The sequence below is a fragment of the Pseudonaja textilis genome, chromosome 6 (genome assembly GCF_049901715.1).
Source record: "Pseudonaja textilis isolate UNSWEBS1 chromosome 6, rPseTex1.2, whole genome shotgun sequence".
NCBI lineage: Eukaryota > Metazoa > Chordata > Lepidosauria > Squamata > Elapidae > Pseudonaja > Pseudonaja textilis.
The window spans coordinates 15279824-15298270 of record NC_141995.1 but is presented as its reverse complement, the minus strand read 5'-3'; the positions used below and the strand labels follow the sequence as shown (position 1 = coordinate 15298270).

The window sequence follows — 18447 nt, the reverse complement described above, 5'->3', positions numbered from 1 at the left end:
GGACTCAGTCAGCAGGTCAGTGAAATGGTGCTCAAAAGCAGGACATGTATTCAAGAGCATCAGAATCCTAAAGAGCCACTCATGACATCTGAGTGCCCGGAAAGACCATGGCAAAAGTTAGGGACTGACATGTTTGTACTTGGAAGGAAAACATACTTAGTTGTGAGAGACTATTTCTCCAGATATGTCGAGATTGCACTGCTATCAAACACTAAGTCAACTGATGTCATTGTCCATCTGAAGTCAATCTTTGCCTGGCATGGGATTCCAGAGGAGTTGATGTCAGACAATGGACCACAGTTTTCTGGACAAGATTTCTCTCATTTTGCATCCACATATGGTTTCAAACATGTTACCAGCAGTCCAAAGTTTCCACAAAGTAATGGAAAAACTGAACATGCAGTTCAGACAGTGAAAAGTCTCTTGAAAAAGGCTAGCGACCCTTATCTGGCCCTGCTTGCCTACAGAGCTACCCCTCTCCAGAGTGGGTTCAGTCCAGCTCATCTGCTTATGGGGCGACATCTTCATACCACTGTGCCAACTCTTCCCTCTCAGCTAGACCCAGCATTGCCAGATGTTGACTATTTTGCTCGTAAAGAGAGAGAGAAAAGGAAATTGAATACTACAACAGGAGACATCGTGCAGAACCTCTTAGTGATTTGGTACCAGGAGAGCATGTATGGGTCACTGATACAAAAGAATCCGGGACTGTGCTGCAGAATCACACGAGTTCAAGGTCATATCTGGTGGATGTATCTAAAGGTGTGGTGAGATGCAATCATCAGCACTTGATACCCTTACACACACATGCAAGTGAAGGAGGAGCGGTGGAGCAGCAGGAGTTACCAGAGACAAACAGTGAACAAGTTTCTACAGCACCTGGGAAAATACTTAAAAACTTTCCTAGTGTGACAGCTACCCCAAGGACAAGGTCTAGGAGAGCTATAGTTAAACCAGAGAGACTGAATCTGTGAACTGAGAAAGTGAAAAAGAGTTAATGTTGATGTATAATTCAGTAAAAAATCTGAGGTGCAGAATAGTTTAAACACAGTTAGGTGTATTGGATTAGTAAATAGTTATATGATAACATTTTCTTCCCTACAGGATTTACATAGGAACAGACCTTCAACAAAAGAGGCAGAATAATCCTCTAAGAGGTCTGTTGAGACAAAGGTAGTCTACCCTTTGTTCTCTAGAAAAGGGAGATGTGGTGTAGGGTAAATGGAACCTGTTGATGTTTAACTGTGAAGAGGAACCAATGTTAGACAGCGAGTAGCGAGGGACATATTTTGAGGTGACACAGTATGAAGGAACCAGAAGGGAGGAGTTAAGAAAAATAAAGCAGTTTTGTGTTCAGAGAATTCACGTGTTAAGAGTATTATTACAAAATACGACAGCAACTATGAAAAATGGCCATAAGTCACATTTTTCAATGCCATTGTAACTTTGAACGGTTACTAAATGAACTGTTGTAAGTCGAGGACTACCTGTAACAAAAGCAGTATGAGCTTCCAATAGTATTTGCTTTTCTAATGCAATTGGTATATGGAATCATTAACAATAGTAAATGAACTCTTGATTCATTCATATTTCAGCCTTCCAAAGCATAGATTTCATCTGTCAGGTTTGATAGTGACTAACCATTACACTCACCTTGATACTAACTGCTAACTCCAATCTGGAGTTATTCTGCCATTTTTTTATTGTAAATATAACATGTCAGGGTAATGATTTAAGAGCTGACCGGCTACTACGATGATGTAACACTGGGAAGGAGTTAGCAAGGGATTTTGGGCTGATATCACATTAAGAGCCTGTAACAATAAGAGTCCCTGTTGGGGAGTATCTCTCTTTCCGTGTGTGCTTCCCTGCTGTAAATTGCCGATTGCTGTTTGTTTGAGGTCTTGTTAAAGAATGTGTATGTATATATTTTTTGTAGGTAAATACAAACCTCTGTCTGCTGTATTTGCTTCTGGGTTGTCTTACATAGTCTCACTGTGCGCACTCTGACATAACAAGACTTATTGTTCCAAAGTTTAATGTCAAATCCAAAGTTACAATATTTCCTAAATCTGAAAGCTTCCAAGTGTTTGTCATAACTTGAAAATGGAGGTAGGTATAAAAATATTAAAAAGTCAGCTGCCTATATTCTCACATTATGCTTCTAGTCTGGCACAACACTATATATGGGAATATATTATTTTCTTAACACCTTACTCCCAAATTCCCATCTTAACAAGTCTCAGGCATTTTAACTCAAAAACTATGGGAAAATTAAGGTGTGTGTGTGTGATACAGTTTAACAAATAATTTCTGCACTAAATAATGGAGTCCTGGTGAGTCTTTAAAAGAAACCCCTAGCATTAAAAATTTTCTTTTTTTATTCCTAAGTTCTAGAAGCTCTTAAGTTTAAATGACAAACTAGGTTTTATTAGGGTACTATGGGAAAGTCTACAATTGTACTTTGGTCCTTTTTAATTTCAACCAATAGCTGAAATAGTTGAACACCTGGGAATTCATTTGTCATTTTCACTGAGCGACGGTGCCGCAGTGGTTAGGGTGCAGTACTGCTAACTACTTCTGCTGACTGCTGGCTGCCTGCAATTTGGCAGTTTGAATCTCACCAGGCTCAGCCTTCCGAGGTCGGTAAAAGGAGGATCCAGACTGTTGAGGGCAAGAGAGGGCTGTAAAGCACTGTGAAGGAGTGTATGAATCTAAGTGTTATTGTTATTGAAAAGAGACATTAGTATCCATGTTCTAGTAGTAGCTAAAGATCCTGATTCCTTCTAAACAGCAATTCCCAGAATCTGTTTGGAAGTATAACTCTAAGTGGACCAGTTCTGATATAACTGTTTCTATTAGCAACATTTGTAGTTCTCTTAGGACTTCTTGTTATATTACAAAGTAATTCATCTATTTATCTACGGTTCCCAACATATATTTTACAGATTATGATCACCATTTGCATTAGAAATGCTATTGTGACCTCTAATTTCAATTACTGCATTTTTTTTTCTACATAGAGCTGCCCTTGAAGAGCATTCGGAACCTTCAATTGGTGCATTATATGGCTACATGGGTTGTAAATGGCATTAGATATTTAATATATAGTATATATCGCCACTTTGGAACTTCATTGGCTGCCAATGTGCTTCCAAGTGGAATTCAAAGTTATCACTTTTAAAACACGTCATGATGCAGGATTGAACTACCTAAGGGACTGTTTTCTCCCAGTTGTTTCTAATCCATCCAATCCAATCTGTTAGATTGGGTATGTTTAAGATCAGAGGTCCCCAATCCCCAATCCATGGCTTGCCAGAAATTGGTCAGTGCAAATAAGTGAAGCCCCATCACTGGATGCAGGCAACATATGAAACCATGTCCGCTCCAGTCCACATAAAAGCCTCTCTCCACAGAACTGAGGTCAGGGTTCCAACGGATGCTCTAATGAATTCATGAGCCTCCAGCCAAGTTTCAAAAGAAATCCAATTATTTGTTAGGAGCAACATGTCGGCACTTTTTCCAAGTGCAGTCGGCTCTGCCCTATGTAATTTACTGCCCACCAATGACCCTGTTTCCCTCCCTCCTCCCAGGGTGTGTCATAAATCACCTTCTCCAGCTTCTCCAGCAGGTGTGGAAAACATGCCTCTCCTGCTGGGCTTGGTAACCTGAGACACAATCTGGAAAAAGGTATGTGTGGAATGTGCTTCTGGTCATAGCAACAAACTGCTCCATCAGATCTCCCCCACACCTTCTTATGGCAAACTGAGAGTAAGCCAGGATTGCTTTACAAGTTGACAACTGGTTCTTGGTGTCCAATACCCATATATATTTATTTCAAACTGATTTAATTGTTGCTGCCCTGAGCCACTTGAAATGGATGGCTATAGAAATCAGATAAATAAGAATAATTCAATTATTTTAGATGCTTCAGAACCTTTTGGCACAAATACACCGCTGTGTCCCCAAGATGTTGCCTTCATTTGATCCCAATCCATGACTCAGTCAAGGTTAAGTTCTAACACTCTCCAAGAACAGCCTTAGTGCATAGAATCTGTTAAGCATTGTTATCCATTATTTTGGAAGGAAGGAAGATGTCTGCAGGGACATAAAAGAAAAGCAGGATAGGAATTGACGTTGGGAATAGCAATTTCATGCTAGTATAGTTTCCTGCTGAGTCAAGGATGGATGAACAGTTCTTCGATTCACACAGCTCTCAGTGGATATGGATTTTTTCAAAATCACATTAGTACTTATTTTTTGCAGTTTTAGATAAACTGTTGGATTATCATAAATCATGTTAGGAATATGCAATGTATGGAGGAAGAGACTTTGTGTACTGACAATACACCACAATTGGCTGTAATATATTTTTTCCTTTTTCGTGAGTGAAAAATAAAACATTTTGAGATACCTATAAAAATTTTTTGAAAAGCATCTCTATGGAAGTTACTGGGATTCTCCTGCAGTAAAGAAAGGACAATTATTGGCAGTTAATTATTTTTTCCTCATTGCTTCTGAGGTTTTCAAAGATGCCCCACTATCCTTAGGAGAAATGATGAGGCAGCTTCATCAAATTAACTTCTCACTCTAAGGTTATAGATCAACCCATCAGTGATACCTGAGATTAGTTAATAAACTATAAGCAGTTGAACAATTAGCCTTTCTAAGTATAGAAGGAAGTTTCTAAAAATTCAATTCAATAGCATCAGCTATAACATCTGATGACCCAAATGAGCTTAAAAACTGTTGTAATAACTTCAATCAAGTTAGGGACCAACTGGGGTTGGGGAAAGCTAAGTAAAGAGACTGTTGCTGTGTTACCAAGTGATTACATTATGCTTGCCAACTCAAGAAGAATGTGACACAAATGCTACTCAGCTGGGCAAAATGTACGGAGCAAATGGGACCTATACAAACATGTAGCATCAGGTGGCTGCTGCATCTAATTGATTGTTAATATAACCACTATTTGCTTTGTTTAGTGAGAGTAGTTCCTGATTTTGCAGCCATTGCCTTTAATTGGAACTCCTCTGTGTACGTATTTCCTTGCAGGTACTTTATCAACCTGACAGCACTTTTGCATTCTGTTCAGAAAAGTTCAGAATATCTGTTCAGAATACCTAGGCAGAATGCCAGCGTCCATTTTTCTGTATTGAAAACAACCCACCTTCTTTTCTTTCTTTGTATTTATTCAGTCTTAGGCTTGGTTTTTGTACATAGCTGATTCCTTGCCTATACTGGTTGAGTGATTGGATTAGGACTAGTCTTAAAATTCTCTTTCTTGTTCTGTTTTCTCTAGTTATCTTATCCTTGTTACCTCTGGTGTTTCTGCATTTTCTTTCCTTCAAGGAACAGCATTGTTTTTTATCACCTGTGTGATAAATTCTAGATCTGTAAATTCTTTGAAAATAGTCCAGAAGTACTTTGAACCGCTCTCTAATACAGGGGTGTCAAACTCAAGGACTGGGGGCCATATCCTGCTCGTGGGATGCTTAGATCTGGTCCTCAGGCCTGCCCTGGAAACAATGTAAACAACACCCGGGCTCCATTTTTACCACGATGGCCTCCTGCAGCCCTCTGCGAACAAAAATGGAGCTCGCCGAGGCCAAGTGCACACGGCCTTCCCAAGCTGTTTTCCTTTGCAGAGGGTTGCAGGAGGTCATCACGGCCAAAAATGGAACCTTGATGAGTGGCTGCTGGCTATGCCCATCCTGGCCACACCCCCAGCCACACACACCCTCACCTCCCCGAGGTCAAACATAACCCTTATATGGCCTCAATGAAATCAAGTTTGACACCCCTGCTTTAACCCAACAGCTCTTTGCTATTGCTTTTATTATATTTGTGAAAAAATATGCAAATACATTAAGTATCCACTCCTTAAATACTTTAAGGAAACTACTGCTTAAAATTTCAGTGATTCTTTAAGCAGGTGTATCATGGAAGTTGCAAAAAAAATCAAACTATTTTAATGAAGAGCAGAGAGAACCTATTCTTGACCAAGCACTTCTTCAAAATTAGTTTTGAAGCATGTACAGTTGTAATGCATTCATTTTAAAATTACATTAATGCATTCATAAATTAAGTTTATGAATTTAATAAATATTAATTGCTATGAACAATTTGTTTTTTTAATTACTCTCCTGGTCCTCCATTCTGCCTTGTGTGAACTTAAACTATCTTAATGTTCCTTAAACATTAATAATTTCAGGTATTTAAGTAGTTGATCAATTAATATTTGAAGGCAAAACTTATATCTAAGAAAAAATGTTATCTATTTTTATGCTACTATTTGTACATGGAATGCATTTTAGCATTTAATAGTAAAGGATAATGGTCTGAAAAATAGACCGGTTTAGGACTGTAACAAAGAATCATTGTGACAATCCTGTGTTTTTCTCTCTTGTTGAGGCAGTTGGCCTCACATTTCATGTTGGGTGACATGTGGCAGGTTCTCTTTTCTAATTAGAACAAATGTCCCAATTATGTTAATATATCTCCTGATGCCAATCAGTGAATAATTAGAGGCAACACATCTGTCTCCCGCTAAGGGAATGGGATAAAAAAAGATAGAAGAACAAAGTGCAAAGCGCTCTAAATTGCTGCCACATTGGATTGCACATTTTTTTCAAATATGAATGCACAATATCATGAACAACTTTTAAATGTGTTAACTATACATTATATTTTTGTTTGACTTATTCTAAAATATGAACTGCGGAGATCCAGAGCATCTTATAGTAAAAACATTAAACCAAAACATTAGAAGCATGTTCTTTAAGGACTTCTTTAAAAATGAGTAATATTAGTCACAGGATCCAATCTGGGTCTATCACTTTGGGACCAGAAATTTAGTCTTCCAAGTTTTCAGAATCGTGCTGGAGCTCATCCTCAGAGAACTTCCCTGAACTTTAGTTCCCTGAAGATGGGCTCCAACACGTGTCCGAAAGCTCGGAAGACTAAATCTCTAGTCCTGGTGATCGACCCAGGTTGGATCCTGAAACATTATCCTGGGACCCATCTATTCAGCTTCATTCATAAATATTAGTCCCTCAATCCAGCCCATGACTGATAGCAAACAGGTGTTCAAGAGTTTCCCATCATTTGCTGAATTAGTAACAAAGAAATAGATCAGGTACCCATCTCAATAAACATACACACACGCACATATGTACACATATACAAATAAATTCAAGTCACTTTTGGCTCTTGGTGACTGCCTGTACTAGTCCTGCAATTTTCTTGGCTGCATTTTCAGAAATTATTTGCCACTGCCTTCTTCCTAAAGCTGAGACGAAATGAATGACCCAAAGTCACCCACCTGGATTCCTGCCTAAGGCAAGACTAGAACTTGGGTTTTCTGATTTCTAGCCTAATATTTTAAACACTGTACCAAACTGGCTTTTGTACTGATTAATATAGAATTGCATGCAAGAAAGTTTTGTGAAGAGCTACTAGAGCAGGGGTGGGCAAACTACGGCCCGTGGGCCACATCTGGCCCGTTGGTCATTTTAATACGGCCTGCCTCTGAAAAAAAAAAATCCCCTCTGAAAAAAAAATTGGGGCCGGCCAAAAGAAACCCCGCCCCACACGCCATAAAATCACACACACAACACGGAGTTGAGCAGCCACTTCCCTGGTGGCGGGGCCGAGGTCGCTGCCCAGGGAACGCCCACTGCTTTCCCTCTGCCCGGGCTCCGCTCAGGTGCCAAGCTAGGGCTGTCAGGAGTTGCTACCACGGGCACAGCTCTGCGCGGCTCCAGTCCCGCGTTGCCTTGGGAAGGGAAAGGCAAAACCAGGAGCTGCTGAGCCTGAGCCTCCGGTGCCGCTGCTGCCGTTGCAAAGCGCCACCGCAGCTCTTCCTTTTTGCCTTTCCCTTCCTGAGGCAACGCGGGACTGGAGCCGCGCAGAGCTGCGCCGGCGATATCAACTCCTGACTCAGGGGGCCTCCGAGGGGAGGGAAAGAGGAGAAGAAGGGGGGAATGGGGGGGGGGGAATTCTCAAAAAATCTTGTGCTGACCCGGCCCGTCTATCAAATTTTAAAAGTCAATGTGGCCCCTGAGCCAAAAAGTTTGCCCACCCCTGTACTAGAGGAATTAAAGTTGACCATAAGGTAGGCTGAGCACCAAAGAATTGAGGTCTTTGAAGAAGACTCTGGAGTCTTCTTCAGGACTCAACTGGAGAAGACTCCTGTTGAGGCCCTTGGACTGCAAGGCAATCAAACCAGTCAGTCCTAGAGGAGATCAACCCTGACTGCTCTTTAGAAGGCCAGATCCTGAAGATAAAAGTCAAACACTTTTGCCACCTAATGAAAAGGAATGATTCACTGGAAAAGAGCATAATGCTGGGAAAGATTGAGGGCAATCGAAGAAGGGGACGACAGAGAATAAGTGATTCTGTGATGGAGTCACTGAAGCAGTCAGTGTGAGCTTAAATGGACCCCAGAAGATGGTAGAGGACAGAAAGGCCTGGAAGAACGTTGTACATGGGGTTGCGATGGGTCAGACATGACTTTGCAATGAACAGCGACTGGAGGAATAATAATATTAAAGTCCAGGTTTTATGTTATATCTGGATATATAGTACCTGTTTTTTTTGCCAATTCCAGGATGTGATTGAGCTTCATCCTGGCAATTAGGAAAGTCTTTAAAGCTACTCTTCTTTAATGTATCTCTCATTTGGTGACTTTGGTTTTAGGGAAGAGCCATCACAAAAGAGATGTGTAAAAACAATGTCTTTTTGCCTTGTTGGTGCAGTAGTTAGAACACAGTGTTGCAAGCTAATAGTCCACTGCCAGGAGTTCAATCCTGACTGGCTCAGGGTTGACTCATCCTTCCATCCTTCCAAGGTTGGTAAAATGAGGACCCAGATTGTTGGGGGCAATGTACTGACTCTGAAAACTGCTTAGACAGGGCTGTAAAGCACCATGAGTCTTCCACTCCTCTACTCGCAGAATACCTTATGTCCCTAGACTTGAAATTTTAGGCTTAGACAACTTAGAACTATGCTGCCTTCAGTCCGACCTAAGCTTAGTCCATAAAATTATCCAGTGTAATGTCCTACCAGTCAATGACTACTTCAGCTTCAACCACAACAATACACGAGCACACAATAGATACAAACTCAAGGTAAACCACACCAAACTCAACTTCAGGAAGTAAGGCTTCAGCAACAGAGTGGTCAATGCCTGAAATACACTACCTGACTCTGTGGTTTCTTCCCCAAACCCCAAAAACTTTAATCTTAGACTGTCTACTATTGACCTCACCCCATTCCTAAGTGTTTGTAAGGGATGTGCATAAGTGCACCACTGTGTCTACCATCCCTGTCCTAATGTTCCCTTTTATTCGTATCCATTTCATGTATTAATAATCATGTTTATACTTATATTTATTACCTAATACATGCTTGACAAACAAACAAACAAACAACTAAATAAATAAATGAAGCAGTATATAAGTCTAAGTGCTATTGCTATTAATAAAATCTCCATATCATTGTAGCCTAGAAAGATGTGTTAGGAAATAAAATGAAAGAAATAATGTCTTGGCAGAGGCTAAGAATGAAGAACAACTTGTATGCTCTGGGAGTAATTCCAGAACAGAGGCTGAAAAATGGTTTGTTGTATGTAGCTTGTATAAAGAAGCATAATTCCTAATATGAATTACATGGTTATCTATGGTTAACTGTGATTTCCTCAATTAACTCTGTTTTACGACTTGGCAAAACACACTGAATATTACTATACAATGGAATGGGTTCATATAGCATGTTGTGCTAAAATGTGATCTGACATTTTGGTTCGGTACATTCTTTGAACATAGGCATAAAACTTCAGTATTTTTGGAATTCCAAATTATATTGGCATTTTATATAAAAGCTTTAAATGAAGAAATGCCTTATTCAGAACAAGTATTAATTCTGGAGCAATTGTTTATAGCTGAATCAATTTTAATTTGACATTTAGTACTATTACTAAGGACATTATAAGTGACTCATTATTAAAAGGCCCTACAAATAAGACCTGTGGTTTCAACAACCTAAGGAGCTTTAAATGCAACATCTTGTCTTCTTTGATAAATTAGGCGCATCAAACATTGGAAAATGACTTGAATGCTTATTCTCTGTGTGTGATGAGTTTTAGAGAAAAATATTAGCAGCTCTGAAAAAGACTTTAGCTTTGAAAAATGTTTTGAAAAGGGAAAAACAAGTGCTCTTTGAAAGGTTGCCTTTTATCAGAATTCTGTTTTCTTTTCCATAAGATTGTAATATAATAATATATGCTAATATAATAATATGCAGTAAGATTTTTCTTTATAATCCAAGAAAGTAAACTAAGACAAATTCTGCTTCACAGACTGTCATTGAGCTGACATTTGTACATGGAAGTAAATAAACGTCATGTATATTTATCTTCATTCGTGAAATAAATATAGCTATGCGATTTTCTGTCTCCAAAAAAGACATTCGGAACACGTGAAAACATAAATATGGCACCTATCCGCAACCCTTTCAAGAACTTGTGCCTTTCCTTGGGCATCACAGAGCAATCATGTAATCCCACCCCAACTGCTATCCAGGTCTTGCCTCTAGTCAAAGTCAAGGTTAACTAGTGTTGCCACAGGCTGTACTGTGTGGGTTGTAGTACCATTACCTCTTGGTGAATAAGCGAACATGGAGTATTATCTATCTTTATACATATTGTCCGTGTTCTCTGTAAGATGCTACAGTACTGTACGAAAATAGGGCAAGGAACAAAGGATTATGATTATGTCAAGGGTGAGCTTGTTATCTTCTGCAAATTATGTATCCTTCTTGGGTAATTATGACAACAAAAAGGATTTGGTTTATAGAGTTGCAGGTGTCCTATATTTCCACATGCTCCAAAACATACCTGAAAAGTGCATCTAAGTGCTGTACGGTGGTGGAATCTAGTTTCAGTAAGAACGTTCTAATAGTGCCCAATATATATATAATATATAATATATAATATATAATATATAATATATATATATTATATTAAAGCTGACTATTTTGAGAATTACATTCTGGAAAGTATTAGGGAAAAAACGTGAGTGCAGGAGTGCAATAAGGAATACTACCATTGCCTCTGGTCCTTTTGTGCAAATTGTGTAGCTGTTTAAAATCCCAGATGCCTAGAAAGGGCTATCTTAAAATATAGGATGAATACATGTGATAGACAATCACTCTATAAATTATAATGACTGTTTCCATGAAGAAATATTCTTTGTCTAACATTCTGGCATGAAATATAATTTCAGAATAAGAAAAATCTAAGGTTGTAGATTTATTAAGGCATGGTTGCATGTGGTATTTTATCACAGAAAATATATGCAATTTCACACTATTTTAAATGAAATAGTTTCCACTAGAAATAATTCATTTATGCAGTGCATAGAATCATTAGTAATTCTGTATTGAAAAATATTAATTTGATGAACATTAATGTATGGATCTGAGAACGAAGAGTTGCATACTTTGCAACTACGTTTTATTTTAGGTGATAAAACAAAATATCCAGTTAGAACAAGGGTGTCAAACTCAAGGCCCACAGGTTGCATCTGGCCCATGAAATGGTTGGATCTGGCCTGCTGGAGTGTCCTGGTCTATCCAATGTGAAGAGGAAAGATTGGGTCAGTCTACTCAATGGCTTCAGCCCTGTCTACCCAATGTGAAGAGGAAAGATCAAGCCAGTCTACCCAATGGCTTCAGCCCGGTCTATCCAGTGCGAAGAGGAAACATGCCAGCAGTTTGGGGAATGGTGTCAAATTAGCTACACCCACCCAGTTGGCCACACACACCCAGTCAGACACACACACACACATACACACACACACACACCAAGGTCAACCACAGCCCTGATGCGGCTCTCAGCTAAATTGAGTTGACACCCATGAGTTAGAATATTCATGTTCCTATGTTAAATGGGATGGATTTTGTTAAGCATAATTTCAGTGATTTGTAGCATACAAAGAAAATACAAAAATAAATAATAGGAAAAAATAGGGAAGGAAAAGGGGAAGAGAAAAGTGGGGGAAATACTTTTGTATTTTCTTTGCATGTTACACTATATACTAACAAAAGTGTTATTTAAACGCATTCAGTGATTTGTCTAAGAAAAGAATCAAGCTTTATGTTAACAAAATCAGAAGAAGGCCCAACTGCCTAGATGAATGATTGATCACAGTCATTTCTGTGATTTAAAAAAAAAACAGAGGAGCAAAGCTTCTTGGCTTTCCATCTTCTTTGGGCAAGTGTTCAAACTGTTGTAAAGGGCATGTTTGTCTGTGCGAACCAGGTCTTTCTTTGTTGTGAGAATTCTCTGTATTCCATTGGGTTGGCCAGGGGCAGGAATTTTTTTTATTTGATTAAAGTGCTGGGCATAAATTCCAGTGATCTAATGGCATGAAGGCACTTCTTTGATCCATCCCAGGCTGTAAAACATGCTCAGTTCAAAAGCAAATAAGCTACTAAATGTTCAGCCAATTTATGTAGACTAGCTTACCTCAGGCAGTTCCAAGAGACTGGAGTGCTTCTTGATTATAGAAATGAATGGAATATTATATAGCTTGAGGAACATGTTTTTAGGTCTTTAAGCATTCCAGCCTTTCTAAATGCCCTTAAAAAAAAAAAAAAACCACCAAATATTTGTATGAATACAGAGTGTGATTGTATATCCAAGTCATACAGAGTCACATTGATACACGTATACCCATACAGTATATACGGCAAACAGTATCTTATTTTAAGTCAACAGAAGATGCATTATTTTTGGTGAAATATGTTTAACCTATGTTCCTACTAAGTTATTAATGAAAAATCATTTGTTTCTAAAGATCATGACCCTCATAGATTCCACAGAGTTCTCTAAAACATTCTTAAAATTGGAAGAGGCAAAGAATCACCTGCATAAAGAGATCACTGAATGCTGTTATTCTTTAAATTTAAAAATTCACTGTTTAGTTTCCAGTGAAAGGTAAAGTAAAAGGTAAAGGTTTCCCTTGTCCACTTGTGTCCGGCTCTAGGTAGTGCTCTCATTCCTGTTTCTTAGCTGAGGGAGGCAGCATTGTCTGAAGACATTGTCTGAAGACATGTGACTAACATGACTGTATGCTGAGGCTCACAGAATGCTGTACCTTCTCATTGAAGTGGTACCCATTTATCTACTCGCATTTGCATGCTTTTGAACTGCTAGATGGGCAGGAGCTGGGGCAAGTAATGGGAGCTCACCCCATCCTGCAGCACTCAGGTCTCAAACCCAGGATGTCAGCTTTCCAGGTGACAAGCTGAACATCTTTAACCACTGAGCCACTGTGCCCCGATTGAAAAGTAGGATAAAAATAATTACAAGTCAAAAAAAACTTGAGCACATCTTGATAGGAAATCTAGATTTGCCTTGGCAATACATGGTCTCCTCATGTTTCTAGGGCTATTGACCACTAATAGTTGTCACAATGAACTCTGGAATTTCCTGAAATAAAAAGAAGTGTAAAGGTAACAACTACCTTACAGGTCTTTTCAGCTGGTCATTTTTCCTGTATCCACTATATTTTGGTGAAATATGTTTAACCTATGTCCTCAACTTGCAACTATTTGTTTAATGACTATTCAACATTCCAACAATGAAAAAAGTGATTTATGACCATTTTTTTACAATTATGACCTTTGTAGCATTCCCATGGTCATGTGATCCCTATTTGGGCTTACTACTTGTCAATTGGCATGTCAATTACACTGTCCCAGGGTCATGTGATCACCATTGTAATCTTCTCAGCTGGCTTCCAATAAACAAAGTCAAATGTGGAAAGCCAGATTCACTTAAGGACCACATGATTCACTTAATGACTGCAGTGATTGATTTATCAACTGTGACAAAAAGGTTGTGAAGTGGGTCAGAACTCACTTAACAATTGTATTGCTCAGCAGTAAAAATGTTGGGCTCAGTTGTGATCCAAATCGAGACCTATCAGCTATCCTAGAAGAAGATAATTATTGACAATTGCTTGTTTGTGTTTGTATTTAAAATGTACTTTTGTTTATGTTTATTTACTTGTTTTGTACATGTAATTTACAAAGTGCTTTGAGAGAATTATTAATCTGTCAAGGAATATAAATACATGTAATTAAAAATGTAGTTCACCAGAGTGCTTCATATTATCTGATCATATTTGTGAATCTCTCAACAGGTTGAGTGGCTGAAAAACGAAGAGGTGATAGACCCTGTTGAAGACCGAAATTTTTATATCACTATTGATCACAACCTGATCATAAAGCAGGCGCGTCTCTCTGATACAGCCAATTATACTTGTGTTGCCAAAAATATTGTGGCAAAAAGAAAGAGCACCACTGCTGCTGTCATTGTCTATGGTAAGAGAGTTATCAGGTTATGTATTTGAGTGATTTATAGATTTTAGTCTATGTATAAATTAAATTTAATCCATGCAGGCGTGAGAAATTTAATCCATGGACTTCTAATATAGGTTGAATTCTACTTTTTTTTGCTCTGCATATTTAGTTGAATAATAGAAACAATATAGGCAATTTATAATGAAAGTAGAATGGCTTTCATTTTGTAGTTAATTAAAACAAGTTAGTCTGAGGGAAAACAAACTCCACAGATTTCTGAGTTTTGTTGCGCTCATTTTACTGGAATGTTAGCTCAACCTCCTTGTTCATGCTTTCAAATTTCACTGTGTTTATCAAAAGCTTAAGACCAAGGCAGCTTGAATAATACAGCCTTACGGTTTTCCATCTGCCTGCAATTAGAACCAGGACATATATTATATTTAGTCTTGGCATTCTTCCTGTTGATTTGTAGGTAGAGTAGGGAAAAGAGAGAGAGAGAGAGAGGTAGGAAAAAGCAGATAAGTAACTGTTTGCCTGATTGCACTTTCTCTCATTTTCTCTTTTCCCAAAGAATATCCAAAGTTCTCAATCTGCTGCAGTGCCATAAAGAATAATTATTCCTGCATTTTCCATCACTTTTCATTCAATTTTGTGATAAAGAATAGGCTTTCAAAATTTCTTTCAAAGGAGAACAGCATTTCATCATTGGGTTCTTGCACTTATTTTGTTACAAGAAAGGGTATGTAGGAAGTCTATGTCTTCCACCTTTCACTGATCAGTTATTTGTCCAGCAGTCTGTAACTATTAGCTTCCTAGCTTCAATTAAATCCCTATAAAGAAAGAATTTCTCTATTTTTAACCCTTTTTTTTTTTTTTTACCTTGGACAGGGTAGGTAGATAGCCAGGAACCCTTCAAAATGATGAAAGTGTAGAAAGTAAGAGCATCAATAGTATTCTTTTCTACCATCAATGATGATAAAGAGTCATTTCAAGATCCCCTAAGTCTTTTTATCTTTTAGACAAATGCTTGATATATAAAACAGTTTTGTGATATGTCTTAAACTCGGGGTGTCAAACTCAAATTTCATTGAGGGCCACTTCAGGGCTCTGGTTGACCTCAGGGGCCAGGGGGAGTGGCTGACTGGGTGGGTGTGGCCATCTTGACACCACTCACTGGGTGTTGCCAACTGGGTGAGCATACCCAGCTTGGTGCCATTCCCCAAACTGTTGGCATATTTCCTCTTCACACTGGGTAGACTGGACCGAAGCCATGCTGGCCCTATGTTTCCTCTTTGCATTGGGTAGACAGGGCTGAAGCCACACGGCCTGATGTTTCCTCCTGAATAGACTGGGCCAAAGCCATGCTGACCGTATGTTTCCTCTTCGCATTGGGTTGACCAGACCAAAGCCACACTGATCCTATGTTTCATCTTCACATAGGGTAGACTGGGCTGAAGCCATGCTGGCCTGATGTTTCCTCTTCACATTGGGTAGACTGGACTGAAGCCAGGCTGGCCTGATGTTTCCTCTTCGCATTGGGTAGACTGGGCTGAAGCCATGTGGGCTGACCCCTTACAAACGGCCCCATGGGCTGGATCCGACCACATCATGGGCAGGATTTGGCCTGTGATCCTTGTGTTTGACACCCCTGTCCTAAACTATACATTTTTTTAAAAAAAATTATATATTTAACATTTTAAACTTCAGAATAAAAGCTTCATCAGATATTTTCTGTAATGTCATAGCATTTTCTATTTTTTTAGTCGTTAAGTTGGTGCAAAATGTATGAATTACATTATTGCATATATCACCTGAGATGGAAATAAAACACTCTGCTGAAAGAACCTAAATTAGTTGGATAACCACATTAATTGCAGTGCATTTAGCTGACGAATTGGCCTGAATGTAAGGGAAAAAAAGCAGACGGGAAATTCTATGAAATGCAGGGGATGATTAATTTGTGAAACTGTAATCCTTGCACAAATAAATTGTAGGTATTATTTTCCAAAATGTAAGCTTGTGAAACTAATTTAATGAGTAGAATTTAATGGGTTACTGACACAAAAAGTGAAACATTGAATTTCATTTAAAGGATATTCCATCTACAATATAAAGTAGAATATCATCAAATAGTAATTGATTCAGGAGAATTCATAGAGTTTTTAAAATTATTCCAGATTAATCTATGAAACAGAAATTTGACTAGGTAACTCTCTTTTGACACACACCATACTCTCTTTGGTTTCTAAATATTTAAGAAGTTAGTATAAGGTCCTTAGCATCAAAATATTAATTGGCTGATATGCCACCAAGTCAATATTAGTCATTGTAGATAGATTTTTTTTTCCCTCCAGGATCTTCCCAAAGCTTTTTTCAAGAGGCAATTGGATTTTGGGGTTGCTGGTTGTCCTCTTTTTTTTCGCCCTTTTCTTTCCTTGTACCTTTTCCAATAATATGAACATTTGAGCTTGGTCATTTGTTCCTTGAATGTTCACTTGAGTTGATTTGTTCCATCATCCATTTTGGGGGGGATTGGTTATTCCCTTTATTCTTAAATTCAATAGCAGAAATATTCTTTCTGTGCTTCTTCAAATGCCAAGTTTCATAGAGTGCAAAGGATAAGTAAAACCATTGCCTGCACTAATCTGGCTTTTCTAGATTAAGATGATGGCATCTGAATATATTTTCCAGGATTCATTGCTACTAAACCAAGTGCTAATATATGACATAGTTCTTGGTTGCTGATTCCTTTATTGTTGATAGTTGATCCTAAAAGACAGAAATTACCCTACCACTTCAATATCAATCAATCATCAATGGATTGAATATGTTTATTGTCAGTTCTAAGGACCATTATTGTACCTGCTGTCATTAGTTTTGCCTTCGTTGAATGTAATCTTTGTCCCATTTTCCATTGTGACATTCCTTATTAGAGGTTGCAGCTTGTTTGCATTGTTAGTAACAGGATAGTTTTACCAGCATAAGCCAGGATGTTGATGTTTCTTCCTCCAATTTTTAGATTATATTTGTCTAATTCTGATCTAGTTTATAAGTTAAACAAATAAAGAGAGAATATATAGCCTTGCCTTATACCTTTGACAACGTGGAGATGATCAGTTTCACTATGTTCAGCCTGAGTATTGTTTCCTAACCGATCAGTTTCCTAAGTACATTCTATAGCCTGACATGATAACCACATGTCAAGGGTCTTCTATATCCAATAAAGCACATATTAACTTTTGGGGAATATTCTTTATCTTTCTCCATACTGTAGTAGCAGGAGCAAAGAAAAGGTTAGTGTTTAAACAATACTGTCTATGGAATTATTTGAGTAGGAAAGAACCTATATTGTCCCCTACAATAGTAAGGGGGAAATCTTAGAAATTTTATGTGACTATTTATTATATTACTTTGCTGATATAGTTGTTCAGAATCACTTGCAACATTGAATTCAAGGGATAGTAAATTCTGATTTATCAATATAATTTGGTTGACTCAATTTTCAGCTTCATCAGCTGGTGTAAGTATAAGTGTTCATCTTCTTGGTGTAAAAATATCCTGAAACATAACGAAGCTTCGTAGAAAAAGGGGATTCTATTACTGGCCTTCCTAAATGATATATCGGTGGAAATTGAATAGTCTTAATGCCCATTATGACGTGACTATCTGAGTGAAGGAATATCTCACTTGGGAAGTAAAGAAAAGCTCTTATTGGTTATATGTATCTTTCCTTATCATCTGCTAATATGCAATAATTTTTAATATTTGTTTTGAGAATGATATATACTCTGAATTAGAGTCCCAGTGCCATGTCAAGAAAAGTGAATGAAGCAACATCACACTTTCTTTTCTTAAGCTTACATGATTACTTATGATAAATAAGATTTGATTCATATGGCAGGGCCTTGTTCCTTGATAGAATACATATTTTTGGTTCTCTATTATTAAAGCTAATGCTGGCATATTACTTAGTTGGCATGGAGGTCATCTAACTTTTTTCAGATGGTTCTCATTAAAATGTGTATTTATTTTTCTTCAACCTATGCAGACATCCTGAAATTGTCTATGGATAGTGAG

At 38.1% G+C, this 18447-nt stretch overlaps 1 protein-coding gene across 1 annotated transcript in view; it reads left to right on the top strand.

The window, feature by feature from the left end:
* Positions 1-18447, top strand: part of UNC5C (unc-5 netrin receptor C) — a 353437-nt gene that overhangs the window by 242968 nt on the left and 92022 nt on the right. Inside the window, exon 5 of the mRNA XM_087935919.1 lies at positions 14211-14391. Within this exon, the coding sequence (XP_087792045.1) occupies positions 14211-14391 (181 nt within the window). The remainder of the gene's footprint in view (positions 1-14210; positions 14392-18447) is intronic.